Source organism: Ylistrum balloti, unplaced genomic scaffold (genome assembly GCF_031769215.1).
Source record: "Ylistrum balloti isolate Yb309-2 unplaced genomic scaffold, AGI_CSIRO_Ybal_v1 Utg370448, whole genome shotgun sequence".
Lineage (NCBI taxonomy): Eukaryota > Metazoa > Mollusca > Bivalvia > Pectinida > Pectinidae > Ylistrum > Ylistrum balloti.
The window spans coordinates 1,490,379-1,508,344 of NW_026782298.1; the positions used below are offsets into that span (position 1 = coordinate 1,490,379).

General features: G+C 36.3%; 1 protein-coding gene across 1 annotated transcript in view; it reads right to left on the reverse strand.

Moving 5' to 3' along the window:
* The window catches only part of LOC132554867 (methylcrotonoyl-CoA carboxylase beta chain, mitochondrial-like), a 30,878-nt gene that overhangs the window by 10,259 nt on the left and 2,653 nt on the right, over nucleotides 1-17,966 (reverse strand). The window contains exons 2-11 of the mRNA XM_060219190.1: nucleotides 17,771-17,837; nucleotides 17,105-17,189; nucleotides 15,925-16,026; nucleotides 14,496-14,623; nucleotides 12,560-12,672; nucleotides 10,366-10,479; nucleotides 7,770-7,834; nucleotides 4,769-4,868; nucleotides 2,475-2,570; nucleotides 809-881 (exon numbers count right to left, since the gene is read on the reverse strand). Coding sequence (XP_060075173.1) covers nucleotides 809-881; nucleotides 2,475-2,570; nucleotides 4,769-4,868; nucleotides 7,770-7,834; nucleotides 10,366-10,479; nucleotides 12,560-12,672; nucleotides 14,496-14,623; nucleotides 15,925-16,026; nucleotides 17,105-17,189; nucleotides 17,771-17,837 — 943 coding nt within the window. The remainder of the gene's footprint in view (nucleotides 1-808; nucleotides 882-2,474; nucleotides 2,571-4,768; nucleotides 4,869-7,769; nucleotides 7,835-10,365; nucleotides 10,480-12,559; nucleotides 12,673-14,495; nucleotides 14,624-15,924; nucleotides 16,027-17,104; nucleotides 17,190-17,770; nucleotides 17,838-17,966) is intronic.

The window sequence follows — 17,966 nt, forward strand, 5'->3', positions numbered from 1 at the left end:
ATATGCTTTAATTATGTATTACAGTCACGCCATGGTATGAGGCCAATCTTTGATGCACAATGCCTCTGTTCATAAAACAAGTCGAACCACCTGATAAGTCAAATATTTCATTTGGTCTTATCAACTTCGTCTTGTGTTTTACTGTACATACATGGATACGGTGTACACAAAACATCAAACTTGGGTACAATTATGACTGGTAATTCAAATCTGGAACCTTGGGATTCACAACATTACTGTACAGGCAGCAAATCATTTTACAGCCCAGCTTGGCAACAATAATTCACATGTGTGTAGTAAAGGAGTAATGTAAACAACGCTCTGACGTAAACAACGCTCTGATGTAAACAAACCCCTGACGTAAACAACGCTCTGACGTAAACAACACTCTGACGTAAACAACACTCTGACATAAACAACGCCGTGACGTAAACAACACTCTGACGTAAACAACGCTCTGCCGTAAACAAACCTCTGACGTAAACAACACTCTGACGTAAACAAACCTCTGACGTAAACAACGCTCTGACGTAAACAATGCTCTGATATAATACAGATTTAAAGAAGAACTTGCTGTGTTGGACTTACTCCTTTACTACACATACCTGGATTTCTAGTGAGTCCTCTGTATACACTGGTATCCACGGCTTGTTCATCGAGAACTTCAACGGATTTACATCTAGAGGGACGTTGTACCTCCACCCCCACTTCCATAATAATTCACATAGTTTACTTAATTTTCAAAAAAACCAACCTTTCGTTTGAGAAAAATCAATGTTTTGATATTGTATTTAGTTTAGTACCATACCTGTGACAAGGGTTTCTCCGTACATCGCTTTAAACTCATCAAACCTGCTTCCATCTACTATACGTGCTATCACCTAAAAATATTAAACAGTATCATACATTTCCAGGTCAAATTTCAATCCACATAACCTGATCAAAATGACATTCGATTATACTGTCAGTGTATGGAAAGCACTTCACAGAGTTCAAAATAACATTACTTAAGACAGCGAAACTTCCCCAAACTGATCCTTCTCAAAACCCATCACCTATTACAACTGAACAAAATACTGATGTACAGAATATCTTCCTTCTCATAAACAAGAGGCCCATGGGGCCTTAAGGGTCATCTGACTATATAGACCTATATATGAAAGAGGCCAAATAGGCATAAAATAAATTGCTCAACTACATTTCCACTTACAGAGTAGACACTGGTTGGTTTATAAAGACATTTTCTGGAAACTTGAAATCATATTCTTTATACATGTACTACACAATTGCCATTACTTCATATTATTGCTTGTTGAAAAAAGCATGCTACAGACCCAGTAACAAGACCCTGGGCCTTTTGGTTTTTGAGAGAAGAAGTTGCTTATTTTAACACATTTGACAAGATCTTGACCTGGGCCTTTTGGTTTTTGAGAGAAGAAGTTGCTTATTTTAACACATTTGACTCATATGATCTTGACTGTAGTCTTGGTAGCCCTTCATTACAGCATGCTACAGAAGCAATATCAGCACCCTGGGCCTTTTGGTTTTTGAGAAGAAGTCATTTCAATGTACTTATTCCTTTCAACTCTGAATACTAAACCAATTTTGTATGCAAAATGAGTAAAATGCACTTCTGAAAAAAAGGGCCTTACCTGAGCAATCAAGATAAGAATTCCAATCAGCAGACTGCCCCCTCCCCCCCAATCCCCCCCCCCTTTCAGACAAAGTGAAAGTGAAAACAAGCTACAGTTAGTGCAACATTTATTCCCCGTCGTTAATTTAATTTTCTAATCAACTCAATCCCACCCTATATATTTTCTTTCAGACTGCATCAAGTTTCAATATAACGGGTCAACCCTTATCATAAGTTATCATCTGGAAACCAAAATATGATGATAAAAGTCTATTTCTTGTAATAGTGACCTTCGTAGTTGACCTTTTGACCCAAAATATAATTCCAATATATAAATAACATGGTTTCAACCAAATCCATCAATCGTTTCTGAAAAAATCTGGAAACCAAAACTTCACGAAAAATATTTATGTTTAGCAAGGATGATAAGACTTTCCTACCTCTCTGTGAGACGTGGACATGACAGAAAGGATGATAAGACTTCCCTACCTCTCTGTGAGACGTGGACATGACAGAAAGGATGATAAGACTTCCCTACCTCTCTGTGAGATGTGGACATGACAGAAAGGATGATAAGACTTCTCTACCTCTCTGTGAGATGTGGACATGACAGAAAGGATGAAAAGACTTCCCTACCTCTCTGTGAAATGTGAACATCATAGAAAGGATGATAAGACTTCCCTACCTCTCTGTGAAATGTGGACATCATAGAAAGGATGATAAGACTTCCCTACCTCTCTGTGAAATGTGGACATGACAGAAAGGATGAAAAGACTACCCGAAGGATCACCTTTCCATGAACCATGGACGTGACAGTAAAATGGATGAAGGAATTTCTTACCTCTCTGACATCGAACGTTTTCTTTAAGTTGTCACCCACGATACCATACAGCTCATCCATAGGGTGAACAGGATCTTCTGGTCGCTCCACTGTCACCTTTCATCAAAATTGTATAAACAATGTATCAATGCTGACAATGTCAGACTGTAGTTCATAACTCCATCAATCTATCTAAAATAATGTGCCATATTTTTCTTAAAGATTTCAAGGTAATGACCTGTGCAGATTTTATGCATTGCTAAAACATTTAATACTGCCATAGAATTTCTGTACCATTTAATACTGCCATAGAATTTCTGTACCATTTAATACTGCCATAGAATTTCTGTACCATTTAATACTGCCATAGAATTTCTGTACCATTTAATACTGCCATAGAATTTCTGTACCATTTAATACTGCCATAGAATTTCTGTACCATTTAATACTGCCATAGAATTTCTGTACCATTTAATACTGCCATAGAATTTCTGTACCATTTAATACTGCCATAGAATTTCTGTACCATTTAATACTGCCATAGAATTTCTGTACCATTTAATACTGCCATAGAATTTCTGTACCATTTAATACTCCCATAGAATTTCTGTACCATTTAATACTGCCATAGAATTCTGTACCATTTAATACTGCCATAGAATTTCTGTACCATTTAATACTGCCATAGAATTCTGTACCATTTAATACTGCCATAGAATTTCTGTACCATTTAATCCTGCCATAGAATTTCTGTACCATTTAATACTCCCATAGAATTCTGTACCATTTAATACTCCCATAGAATTTCTGTACCATTTAATCCTGCCATAGAATTTCTGTACCATTTAATCCTGCCATAGAATTTCTGTACCATTTAATACTCCCATAGAATTCCTGTACCATTTAATACTCCCATAGAATTCTGTACCATTTAATCCTGCCATAGAATTTCTGTACCATTTAATACTGCCATAGAATTTCTGTACCATTTAATACTCCTATGACAAGACATATTTCTGATGTAAAATGGAAAGTGAAAATTAAAGAGATTCCACAGGGATCTTGGTGCCGACCATTGTTTGATCATAATTTGGTCTTTGGGAACCTACATATACAATTTGAGAAAAATCCATCCAGTACTTCTCATAAAAATGTGATAACAAAAATTGTTTACAGATGGACATAAGGACGGACGGACGGACAGAGGGTAATCTGAACAGCAGATGGTGGGCTAAAAATCAATAAATGATACTTGATCAATACATCTAGATAACTTTAAATTGATAAAGTGTATGCTTTGATATACTATAACAATGAAAAAATATCTGCTTTTTATTTGCAAGTAAGGATCAAGTTGGAATTAATTCATTTAACTTCTCAGTATTCATTGAACTCACACAATATAACAGACATTAAGAAGGGTGAATATCTGTTTGGTTGTTAGTAAGGATATATATTTCCAAATACGATGCTTCTGAATCAATTTGTTTTATTGAAATAAGGGAAAAATAATATTAAGCATCTCATGAAATTTTCAGCTGTCATGTATTAAAATGTTCGATAAAAGGGAAAAAAAAGACAAAAGAAATACCTAAGTATTTCTGTTACACCTAACTTCCCACCTAAGTATTTCTGTTACACTGCCTACCGTTTGCTAACTTCCCACCTAAGTATTCCTGTTACACTGCCTACCGTTTGCTAACTTCCCACCTAAGTATTCATGTTACACTGCCTACCGTTTGCTAAATTCCCACCTAAGTATTCCTGTTACACTGCCTACCGTTTGCTAACTTCCCACCTAAGTATTCCTGTTACACTGCCTACCGTTTGCTAACTTCCTACCTAAGTATTCCTGTTACACTGCCTACCGTTTGCTAACTTCCTACCTAAGTATTCCTGTTACACTGCCTACCGTTTGCTAACTTCCTACCTACGTATTTCTGTTACACTGCCTACCGTTTGCTACCTTCCTACCTACGTATTTCTGTTACACTGCCTACTGTTTGCTACCTTCCTACCTACGTATTTCTGTTACACTGCCTACTGTTTGCTACCTTCCTACCTACGTATTTCTGTTACACTGCCTACTGTTTGCATGGTTAATATCTAAGTATTTCTGTTACACTAGCTACTGTAGTGCTACTATAGCATAATCACCACACTTTTGTAACATTTAAGTCTTAAGATGGATCAGAAAACATGTATGGGTCGGTAATATCCATTATGTGGTAAAGAATGTCATGATTTTTTAGAATTCTTTTTCCAAATGTAACCATGGTATTTAATTTTTCTCAACGACAAGCCAAAGTTAATACCTTAGGGTCCTTCTTGTAGTTGATGTTCTTGATGATGCGCCGGGCTATATGTAAGGCATGCTGGTCATTCTGGGCATAGTGGTCAGTTACTCCCGATTTACTAAAAGATAAATTTCAAACACATCTTGACAGCTTTGTTCAATTCCACAATTAGATGGACATAGGGACAGACAACAGAGACGTGACATACAGTGAATGGAGACAGAGATATACAGAGAGACATACAGAGGCATTACATACAGTGAATGGAGACAGAGATATACAGAGAGACATACAGAGAATGGAGACAGAGATATACAGAGAGACAAACAGTGAATGGAGACAGAGATATACAGAGAGACAAACAGTGAATGGAGACAGAGATATACAGAGAGACATACAGTGAATGGAGACAGAGATATACAGAGAGACAAACAGTGAATGGAGACAGAGATATACAGAGAGACATACAGTGAATGGAGACAGAGATATACAGAGAGACAAACAGTGAATGGAGACAGAGATATACAGAGAGACATACAGAGAATGGAGACAGAGATATACAGAGAGACATACAGTGAATGGAGACAGAGATATACAGAGAGACATACAGAGGCATTACATACAGTGAATGGAGACAGAGATATACAGAGAGACATACAGAGAATGGAGACAGAGATATACAGAGAGACAAACAGTGAATGGAGACAGAGATATACAGAGAGACATACAGAGAATGGAGACAGAGATATACAGAGAGACATACAGTGAATGGAGACAGAGATATACAGAGAGACATACAGAGAATGGAGACAGAGATATACAGAGAGACAAACAGTGAATGGAGACAGAGATATACAGAGAGACATACAGAGAATGGAGACAGAGATATACAGAGAGACAAACAGTGAATGGAGACAGAGATATACAGAGAGACATACAGAGGCGTGACATACAGTGAATGGAGACAGAGATATACAGAGAGACATACAGTGAATGGAGACAGAGATATACAGAGAGACATACAGTGAATGGAGACAGAGATATACAGAGAGACATACAGAGGCATTACATACAGTGAATGGAGACAGAGATATACAGAGAGACAAACAGTGAATGGAGACAGAGATATACAGAGAGACATACAGTGAATGGAGACAGAGATATACAGAGAGACATACAGAGGCATTACATACAGTGAATGGAGACAGAGATATACAGAGAGACAAACAGTGAATGGAGACAGAGATATACAGAGAGACAAACAGTGAATGGAGACAGAGATATACAGAGAGACATACAGAGGCATTACATACAGTGAATGGAGACAGAGATATACAGAGAGACATACAGAGGCATTACATACAGTGAATGGAGACAGAGATATACAGAGAGACAAACAGTGAATGGAGACAGAGATATACAGAGAGACAAACAGTGAATGGAGACAGAGATATACAGAGAGACATACAGAGGCATTACATACAGTGAATGGAGACAGAGATATACAGAGAGACATACAGTGAATGGATACAGAGATATACAGAGACATACAGTGAATGAAGACAGAGATATACAGAGAGACAAACAGTATACAGACTTGGAACGGAAGGATAGCCACAAGATGGAGGGAAAAAATGAGGAGGGACAACCAGACTGAGAACAGACTGATAGATAAATGAGGTATAAGTACAAGCAACACGGAACAGACAGGCATACAGACAGGGCATGATGAGACATATACACACAAAGGAGACGGAACATTCACACTGGAGACAGGGAAAAAGGGACATACAGACAGGGTATGGAGAGACATATACACACAAAATAGAAGGAACATTCACACTGGAGACTATGAAAAAGGGCGTACAGACAGGGGATGAAGAGAGACAGACAACATAGATAGGGGACAAAGGGACATCCAGAGGATGGAGGGACATAAAGACAGAGGGTGGAGGAGCAAACAGGAGAAAGAGAGACAGAAAGAAAAACATGGGATGAAGAGACAGAAACACAAAGGATGATGGAACAGAGAGACAGACAGGAGATTGTGGGACAAAAAGACGACAGAGGGATAAACAGACAAAAAGGAGACAGAGGAAGAAAAAAAGATGGGGGATTGAGGGACAGAGAGACAGGGACAATGATACCAGTACTAACATACTTGATTAAGTCTATAGTGAATACAACAATAATGAGACAATAAATATCTATCATCAAGTATGGCAGAGTAAGCAAATACTGTTTAGGTGATGTTCTTAAGGGGACAGTTTCCTGTAGCCTTGTTGAATATATTAAAAAGCAGTATGGCTCAGTTTTACAAATACCTGATCTTCACATGCAAAAGTAGCCAAATTTTGTCGTGGCGATCATGATTGGCATGTTATTTTTTGTGGGCATAACATATGTGACATTTTTAGGGTGCATGTCTCATGTGCCCATGCCTTTTTTCAGGAAATTTTCTTTGCTGAGTGTCCAGTTGCATTCCGAAATGATAAAAAAATACTACATCTACCTTTTTATTTAGAATATATAAATTTTTGGTTCATCTTAGGCCACAGAAGTTTTTTGAAGAAATTTCATTGATATCTGTCCAGGGGTTTTCAAGAAGAAATCTAAAATGTTAAATTGTTTACAAATGCACGATACCAGACAAAGGTGATTGCAATAGGTCACCATGAGACTATGTCCTAAGTGACCTAAAAATTCATTCCCCTTCACACAAGGATGCTTGTGATCAAATTTTTGTCAAAATCTGTTTAGTCGTTTATAGTAGAAATTTTAAGGAAAAAAAGTTGACAAACAACAGATGACACTAAATGCCACATTATCGCATAAGCTCATTAGTCCGTTGAACTACAAGAGCTAAAAGTGTCTTGATTTTACAACCTTATATTTAACACTCTTATTGAAATGAAATAAGCTTTATTGTACCCGCTGAATCTGGATTTGATTCTCAAAAGGCAGAGATGATTCCATGACATCAACTCAGTTGCCTTAACACTAGAAAACTATTACTTACCTACAGTGTAGATCTGCACCACCCAAATCCTCAGCAGAAACCTCTTCTCCTGTGGCAGCCCGAACCTATACAATATATCAACATATATCAGATTTTGACTGAAGATATTGCAGGATATTTCAAAAGAGTTAACACTGTTCTATATTAACTGTAGGTATTGTGTGACAGTTCAGTATGTTAACACTGTGCTATATTAACTGTAGGTATTGTGTGACAGTTCAGTAGTGTTAACACTGTTCTAACTATAGATATTGTGTGACAGTTCAGTATGTTAACACTGTTCTATATTAACTATAGGTATTGTGTGACAGTTCAGTATGTTAACACTGTTCTATATTAACTATAGGTATTGTGTGACAGTTCAGTATGTTAACACTGTTCTATATTAACTGTAGGTATTGTGTGACAGTTCAGTAGTGTTAACACTGTTCTATATTAACTGTAGGTATTGTGTGACAGTTCTGTAGTGTTAACACTGTACTATATTAACTATAGGTATTGTGTGACAGTTCAGTAGTGTTAACACTGTTCTATATTAACTGTAGGTATTGTGTGACAGTTCAGTATGTTAACACTGTTCTATATTAACTGTAGGTATTGTGTGACAGTTCAGTATGTTAACACTGTTCTATATTAACTATAGGTATTGTGTGACAGTTCAGTATGTTAACACTGTTCTATATTAACTATAGGTATTGTGTGACAGTTCAGTATGTTAACACTGTTCTATATTAACTATAGGTATTGTGTGACAGTTCAGTATGTTAACACTGTTCTATATTAACTATAGGTATTGTGTGACAGTTCAGTATGTTAACACTGTTCTATATTAACTATAGGTATTGTGTGACAGTTCAGTATGTTAACACTGTTCTATATTAACTATAGGTATTGTGTGACAGTTCAGTATGTTAACACTGTTCTATATTAACTATAGGTATTGTGTGACAGTTCAGTAGTGTTAACACTGTTCTATATTAACTATAGGTATTGTGTGACAGTTCAGCAGTGTTAACACTGTTCTATATTAACTGTAGGTATTGTGTGACAGTTCTGTAGTGTTAACACTGTTCTAACTATAGATATTGTGTGACAGTTCAGTAGTGTTAACACTGTTCTATATTAACTGTAGGTATTGTGTGTGTGTTCTATATTAACTCTAGGTATTGTGTCAGTTCAGCAGTGTTAACACTGTTCTATATTAACTATAGGTATTGTGTGACAGTTCAGTAGTGTTAACACTGTTCTATATTATATTAACTATATTAACTGGTATTGTGTGACAGTTCAGTGTGTTAACACTGTTCTATATTAACTGTAGGTATTGTGTGACAGTTCAGTAGTGTTAACACTGTTCTATATTAACTATAGGTATTGTGTGATAGTTCAGTAGTGTTAACACTGTTCTATATTAACTATAGGTATTTTGTGACAGTTCAGTATGTTAACACTGTTCTATATTAACTGTAGGTATTGTGTGATAGTTCAGTAGTGTTAACACTGTTCTATATTAACTATAGGTATTGTGTGACAGTTCAGTATGTTAACACTGTTCTATATTAACTATAGGTATTGTGTGACAGTTCAGTAGTGTTAACACTGTTCTATATTAACTATAGGTATTGTGTGACAGTTCAGTATGTTAACACTGTTCTATATTAACTATAGGTATTGTGTGACAGTTCAGTATGTTAACACTGTTCTATATTAACTATAGGTATTGTGTGACAGTTCTGTATGTTAACACTGTTCTATATTAACTATAGGTATTGTGTGACAGTTCTGTATGTTAACACTGTTCTATATTAACTATAGGTATTGTGTGACAGTTCAGTAGTGTTAACACTGTTCTATATTAACTATAGGTATTGTGTGACAGTTGTTCTATATTAACTATAGGTATTGTGTGACAGTTCAGCAGTGTTAACACTGTTCTATATTAACTATAGGTATTGTGTGACAGTTCAGCAGTGTTAACACTGTTCTATATTAACTGTAGGTATTGTGTGACAGTTCAGTGTGTTAACACTGTTCTATATTAACTATAGGTATTGTGTGACAGTTCAGTGTGTTAACACTGTTCTATATTAACTGTAGGTATTGTGTGACAGTTCTGTAGTGTTAACACTGTTCTATATTAACTATAGGTATTGTGTGACAGTTCAGTAGTGTTAACACTGTTCTATATTAACTATAGGTATTGTGTGACAGTTCAGTAGTGTTAACACTGTTCTATATTAACTATAGGTATTGTGTGACAGTTCAGTAGTGTTAACACTGTTCTATATTAACTATAGGTATTGTGTGACAGTTCAGCAGTGTTAACACTGTTCTATATTAACTATAGGTATTGTGTGACAGTTCTGTAGTGTTAACACTGTTCTATATTAACTATAGGTATTGTGTGACAGTTTATTTCAATCTTGTTCTAATTTCTACATCTTCAGTACGTGTACACTGGTCGAATCTGAAAAATTAAGGCACGGCCTGTTTATGAACTTGTCTCTGTAAACCTTATGCGAGTAACCGAGATGTTTTGTTGTTGAAATGAGATGCCAGCCTACTGGTCATGGATGACTGGTCACATGTAACATACCAGCGGTGGGCCTCCTAGAAAGATGGTGCCCTTCTTTCTGACAATGACACTCTCGTCTGCCATGGCTGGTACATAAGCACCTCCTGCAGTACAGCTACCCAACACCACGGCTACCTTTACAAACAACATTAATCACAGGATTATCAATCAAATAGAGTTACTTGTATCTTCCCCAATATTTGTTGTCAACTTTTAACAGATTGACCTGTATATATACTGATAAATAGTCTGGTGACAATGTAACAGAACTGGGGTTTATAACTGAACCTCTAGTTACATGCAGCTTCAGCAGTGAAGAATAAGGAGGGAAAATGAAAAAGAACTGGATTTAATCAGTCCTCAGCACCCAGTATATATTGGTAGTGTGTCAACTAGAGTTCAGAGGCTCCAGGTTCAAATCCTGATCTGCTTTACCACTACTGTCACACCTAAAGCTGGTCAGGCAAATGGACAATGTAACATGAAAATGCTGATTTCTTCATAGTAGTCACAGAATCCAAAGTATTTTTCATTCTTTCTGTATGTTTTTGTACATAAATATGTTAAGATTGAATTTTAGAATATTTGCTATCACAGTTTTTAGCTGCAACTGTATAGGACCTCCTTTTGAAACAACAGTTATAACAAAGCCAATAAGTTTCATTCGTTGGAGATGCTGTCCTACTCTGAGATGACCAATGTCAATTGGTTCCACACTGACTGTCCTGCTCTGAGATGGCCAATGTCTATTTGTTCCACAATGTCATATGGTTTGCTTTGTCTGAGAAACAACTTTTTAACAAAAGGAATGTGAGACAAGTGTGACCAGTCTGAGACTGTTTTTGTCTCTACTGTAGTTGTTGAGGATATAATTCTAAGACAGTCAGATGTAAGTCATAATGGTCCCCCAAAAACTAAGCAATGTAACACAAATGGAAATTTATCCCTTTCCCATTATAAACACAACTTTGGTAAAAACGTGGCATTGCTGTATTTCATACTCCCTATCCATGTTACCCGAGTTTTCAAAGTTTTAATTTTTAACCCATAAATTTGAGCAAATAGATTTATAATAGATCCAAAATTAACTCTTGTAAAGATTTTTCCAACCCATCAAGAATTTATGATGTGCCATCTGCATACTGAGAAAAGAATAGTAAAAATATTAACATCTCTACCAGTTATGTTGTAATTGTTTCCTAACTTGGCAGCTAAGATTTCTGTGTGTAATATGAAAATATAAGGTGCTATCACATCGCCTTGGAGACAGCTGCGCTTCACCTTGAAGAAAGCAGAGAGGTTCCCGCCCTGATTTATTGCAGAATTAGCATTACTTTGTTTTGTTTATCCATTTTATAACACTATCTTTCAATTCGGCACTAAGCATACCTCAACTAGGCACTTAGTGCAACTCAATTAGGCACTAAGTGTACTTCAGTTAGGCACTTAGTGTACATCAGTTAGGCACTAAGTATACCTTAACTAGGCACTTAGTGTACCTCAGTTAGGCACTTAATGTACCTCAGTTAGGCACTAAGTATACCTTAACTAGGCACTTAGTGTACCTCAGTTAGGCACTTAATGTACCTCAGTTAGGCACTTAGTGTACCTCAGTTAGGCACTTAGTGTACCTCAGTTAGGCACTTAGTGTACCTCAGTTAGACAATAAGTGTACCTCAGTTAGGCACTTAGTGTACCTCAGTTAGGCAGTTAGTGTACCTCAGTTAGGCACTTAATGTACCTCAGTTAGGCACTTAGTGTACCTCAGTTAGGCACTTAGTGTACCTCAGTTAGGCACTTAGTGTACCTCAGTTAGTCACTTAGTGTACTTCAGTTAGTCACTTAGTGTACCTCAGTTAGGCACTTAATGTACCTCAGTTAGGCACTTAGTGTACCTCAGTTAGGCACTTAGTGTACCTCAGTTAGACACTTAGTGTACTTCAGTTAGGCACTTACTGTACCTCAGTTAGGCACTTAGTTGATCAAGTCCCCAATTAGTGTGATTTAGATTGTATAGCATGTCAATGTAAACTATGGCAACCGGTGAAAAACAGGAGATACAGAGTGATTTCCCTCCAACAGGTAATCTGGCGGGGCAATAATAACATAAAAGAGACTCCCACAGTTTCCGTGATGGTTGACAGAGTCTGGACAAAGATTTTGGTAAAAGTTCTGAAATGTCAGTCATCAGAAAGACGCATAGCTTCAGACATACCTGTGGAATTCCCAGGGAAGACATTCTGGCCTGGTTGAAAAAAATGCGGCCAAAATGATCACGATCAGGAAATACATCAGCCTGGCGAGGTAAATTGGCTCCCCCGGAGTCAACTATAATTTAAACATAATAAAAAATTTTCGGATGTCAGAAAGTCAGGGATGAAGGGATGAGTTATATCTTACTGAAAGACGTTTATCTTCAAATGACATAAAAATTTTCTAAAAATTTATTGTTGTTCAGAACTTTTTCTATCCAAAGATTTTTTTACTAAAACTTCAATTTGAATATGTTCAATTTATGCCTGTTAAATTTCTTAATTCAATTATAACTTAACAAACAGATGCAATATGATGAACTAATTGAGTTCCTCATTATGTGAATGTTTTGTGCCCTTAAAGTCCAAGATGGCAACTGTCAGCTGTGGCCAAAAATTTACATTTAGATAAAAACACCAACAAGAGGTCCATAGGGCATGTATTGCTAATATGGTTTAGTTTGTTTAAATTAATCAATATCAGCTGAAGAAAAAGTATTCTAAGTACTTCGATCTATTTCCGCTATCAAGCCCCGCCCTACTCCCCAAAAGTGTTAGTACAAAACTGAGTTCTCTTCACTAAAGATAATTCAGTTAAATCCACACATAACTGAATCAATCTGACAGAAGTAGGATTTAAAAAAAACTTTCTCTATTTCCACTAATGGGCTCAACCCCTCTTGCCCAAGGGGGCTGAAATCCAACACTTATACAACAGTGATTCCTCTTCCCCCAAGGATGCTTCAGACCAAATTTGGTTAAAATCTGTGCTGTTGTTAATGGTAATTACCAATTTACAGGAAAAGTTGACAGGTAGAGTCTTTTAAATGTATTATAATGACTGTCTTTGACCAAGTTAAGACAAGAGATCCCAGAAGGATCTTGATGCCCACCATTGTTTGATTGTCATTTGTCCTTTTAAAGCTGGATCTATTCCCTCCTTTTCTTTTTATTTCTCTTATTTGCTCTTGATCATACTAAATTTCAGAATTCCTCTCAAGAAATAGCAATACTCTTTCACCGTCAAATAAAAGATGGTCACCTCTCAGTATTTTTTTTTGCTAAAAGTTCCAAACTCAAAAAGGCACAACAATGGACCAACAGAAACCTGGATATAAAATTTGAGAAAAACCATTGAATGAGTGATAACAAACTTTCTGCATCAAAATAAAAGATGGCCGCATGTCAGTCATTTTGTTTCTAAGATCACACTGCAAACTTAATGGGCACAAAAATGTACAAACAGGAACCTACATATGAAACTTGTGACAGTACTGCCAAAGTAATAACGATAACAAGTTTTCAAAACCCAAGATGGATGCTTTTCATTCATTTTGTTTTTCCGATGAGTCCAAAAATCAAAAAGACACAACTTGGAGCCAAGAGGATCTATCCAGTATTTCTGAAGAAACAGCAAACACAAGTCTTCAGAGTCTTAATTCAAAGATGGCTGCCTGTCAGCCATTTTGTTTCTGTGATAAGTCCATAAATGAAAAGGTTACAACAATGGTCTAAGGAGTCTTTACAAATGAAATCTTTGAATGATATATCAAGGATTTCTCTGGCAATAGTGATAATAAGAATTGTTCAAGAACTGACAGAGAGATGAAGGACCACAGACGCAGGATGATTTGAACAGCCCATCATCTAATATTTGGTATTTGTTTAAAAAATTCACTCATAGCAGATAGCATTGTAGACTACACATTTGACTTGGAGCAACAAAATATCCATCGATGTTTTGAGAAAATATTAACTTGCCAAAATCCAAAATGACCACAGCTGACCATAATGATTTTTAAATCTAACTTCAATCAAGCAAGAAATTGATAAAAAAGTGTAATTGAAAAGTTAAATGAATATACAGAGATTCCTTCAGTAGATATATGATTACTTTACCTAAATATATACAAGGGAGGAAGTTCTGTTGAGCAATTTCTTGTGCGCGGAGATGTTTTGTGACAGTCACAGGATAGTAGGAACCACCCTTTACAGTCGGATCATTGGCCACAATCAGACATTCCACCCTATAAGAAAATAACATTACATAACAAACAGCAAAAATTGTCTTATTAGTGTTAAAAAAAACCCACTCACACTACTTTGTAAGGCATATTGACATATTTGTGGGATATTTACCAAACCTCACTCAACAGTAATCTGTTATCTCAAAAGTAAACTCCCCCTGATATTTCAACAATTATTCTGGGCAAATCTACAGTTATCTTCCCGTGACATTTTACAATTAACTCTCTCTGACATTTCAATATAGTTATATATCCCCAATCAGATCAACAGTTGTATCCCCCGACTTCTCAATATTTAAAAATCACCTTTCCCTAACAGCTGCACAATATTCTATGTCACCTCTCCGTACCTCATACACAATATTCTACATCACCTCCCCCTACCATTTACACAATATTCTATAATACCTCCCCTTACCATTTACACAATATTCTATATCACCTCCCCCTACCACTTACCCAATATTCTGTATCACCTCCCCCTACCACTTACACAATATTCTGTATTACCTCCCCCTACCACTTACACAATATTCTATATTACCTCCCCGTACCACTTACACAATATTCTATATTACCTCCCTTTACCACTTACACAATACTCTATATTACCTCCCCCTACCACTTACACAATATTCTATATTACCTCCCCTTACCACTTACACAATATTCTATATTACCTCCCCCTACCATTTACACAATATTCTATATCACCTCCCCCTACCACTTACACAATATTCTATACCACCTCTCCCTTACCACTTACACAATATTCTATATTACCTCCCCTTACCACTTACACAATATTCTATATTTCTTCCCCCTACCACATACACAATATTCTATATTACCTCCCCCTACCACTTACACAGTATTCTATATCAACTCCCCCTACCACTTACACAATATTCTATATTACCTCCCCTTACCACTGACACAATATTCTATATTACCTCCCCGTACCACTTACACAATATTCTATATCACCTCCCCCTACCACTTACACAATATTCTATATCATCTCCCCTTACCACTTAAACAATATTCTATATTACCTCCCCTTGCCACTTACACAATAGTCTTTGTGTACACAAAGTATGCACATTACGTTTTACAAAGCCATGTAAAAGTTTGTGTATTTTATCCAAATCAGACAGATAAAATTATCTACATATCTATATCCACACCCTCACACTACAGGTAATCCTTCACAACATCCTTTTTTAAATATCTCATGACTTATCTCCTCCTGATAAATCAGTAGTCACTTCATTGACACAACAACATAACCTTATCCTTACCCTGCTACACGACCAATACCAGTGATAATACCACCAGCAGGCACCTCTTCTTTTCCATAAAGTTTGTAACCAGCCATCTGACTCAGCTCCAGAAATGGTGACCTGCAACGGATATAAGCAAGCATTGAATCTGGCAAAGCACCTGAATAAAACTCAAACTTTCAAATTAGAACAGTTTTGTAAAATTCTGAAAACCAAAATCTACTATCTATCAAACTCCTGAATATGTTGTGATGCAGGCTTTTTTCGAATCTCAAGATCGAGGAAAAAGATCAAAATTGTTTACTAAGGTGAAGTACAAGATATATTACTGCACATATTGTCTTCAAATATTCAACCATAGGAATGATGTTCATTTTTTAGCACTTTTCTTTTTTCCCCATAAATATATGCATGTAAATTTCTCTCTACACTCTACCATTTTTTCCTCAGCTGACCAAGAAAGATACCATTTCATGTCATTTTAATTCTTTTTTATTTGTTTTAAACCAAAATTACCCTCTAAGTTTTAATCGCCAGTAAAAATGCACTAATCCTCAAGCATATTGTCCCTCTTTTACTGCCAACTTGGTTATTGCCATGATTTTGCTGCGAACATTTTTTCCTGTCAAGTTAAAGGGTTTTGGCCACAATTTCAGTTTTCATTAAATGCTGCATCATCATTATCTAAATAGCACAACCACCGTGATCATGCCCCTAAAATATACCATGTTTTCAGGCGGCTTTTATATCATACAGAGATAAACAGAAAGGCAAATGTGGCGACTCTATGGCATACTGTTTAGTCCATTCTCCAAACATTTTATCTGATGCCAAATGAAAAGTTCTGAGGATTAGATCTTCAATAGTCAGTAACAGTCTGTGAAGATAAGTATCCCTCTGCATTCAATATTTCAGACCTTAAAACCAACTTTTAAAATGTTTGAAAAAGTTTGAAAACATTGCTTCAGTCATTGTTTAGTGGGAAAGTTTCAGTTTTAATATCAGTAGTAATAATTGGACAAGCTATAATGCAGGCAACAAGACCATACATTCCTTAGTCACTTCTCATATTATAAAAAAATCCCCTGGAAATAAGGCCCAAAATGCCTTAGTACGTTATTGTCATGCATTTTCTCTTCACAAATGATACAGAATCACAGATACACAGAATATAGGGGTGGTTGAGGAAGATACTCACTCTGGATCGAGAAGCGTGTTGATTCTGTCACGTGGAAGAAGTTTATCACGAGATAAATGTCTTTCCACAGCCTTTGGCCCTCCTCCTTAAACAGAGTCATCATATTCCAGTGGTTATGATAGATATATGAGAATTCCTCCGATTAAAGCAATCCTGGAATCTTTGGTGCTCAAATCAATGAGAAAACTTATCTTGCTAAGCCTTACCGTGGCTTGTATTTGCTATAATTGTGTTAATTTATTACATACATGATTTTAGTTACAGAATATGTTGAAAGTATGCGGATCTGTTTAAATAGTTAAGAGTCCTTGCTAAACTCAAAAAGCTAAAGGGTACCAGTCCTTGCTAAACTCCTACAGCTAGAGAGTACAAGTCCTTGCTAAACTTCTACAGCTAAAGAGTATAAGTCATTGCTACACTCCTACAGCTGAAGAGTCCAAGTCCTTGCTAAATTAAAAAAGCTAAAGAGTACAAGTCCTTGCTAAACTTCTACTGCTAAAAAATACAAGTCCTTGCTACACTCCTACAGCCAAAGAGTATAAGTCCTTGCTTAACTCCTACAGCTGAAGAGTCCAATATCATTGCTAAGCAATCTTTAGCATTGCTAAAGATTACAAGTCCTTGCTCAACACATTCTGAGATTTAAATTTTGATAAAGCTTCTTACCTTGCATTATGGTGGAAACCTTGTCCCGCAAATCTTTAACCAAAGCCTGCATTCGCTCATAATTTTCCTAAACACAAAAGGACTTTTCCATTAATTTTCTACTTTGGATAATTTGAAATAATATATATACAATTAGCAGTTTCTCACCCATATGTAGTTTGCAGCTGTAGACTGTATGATTAACATCGACTATATG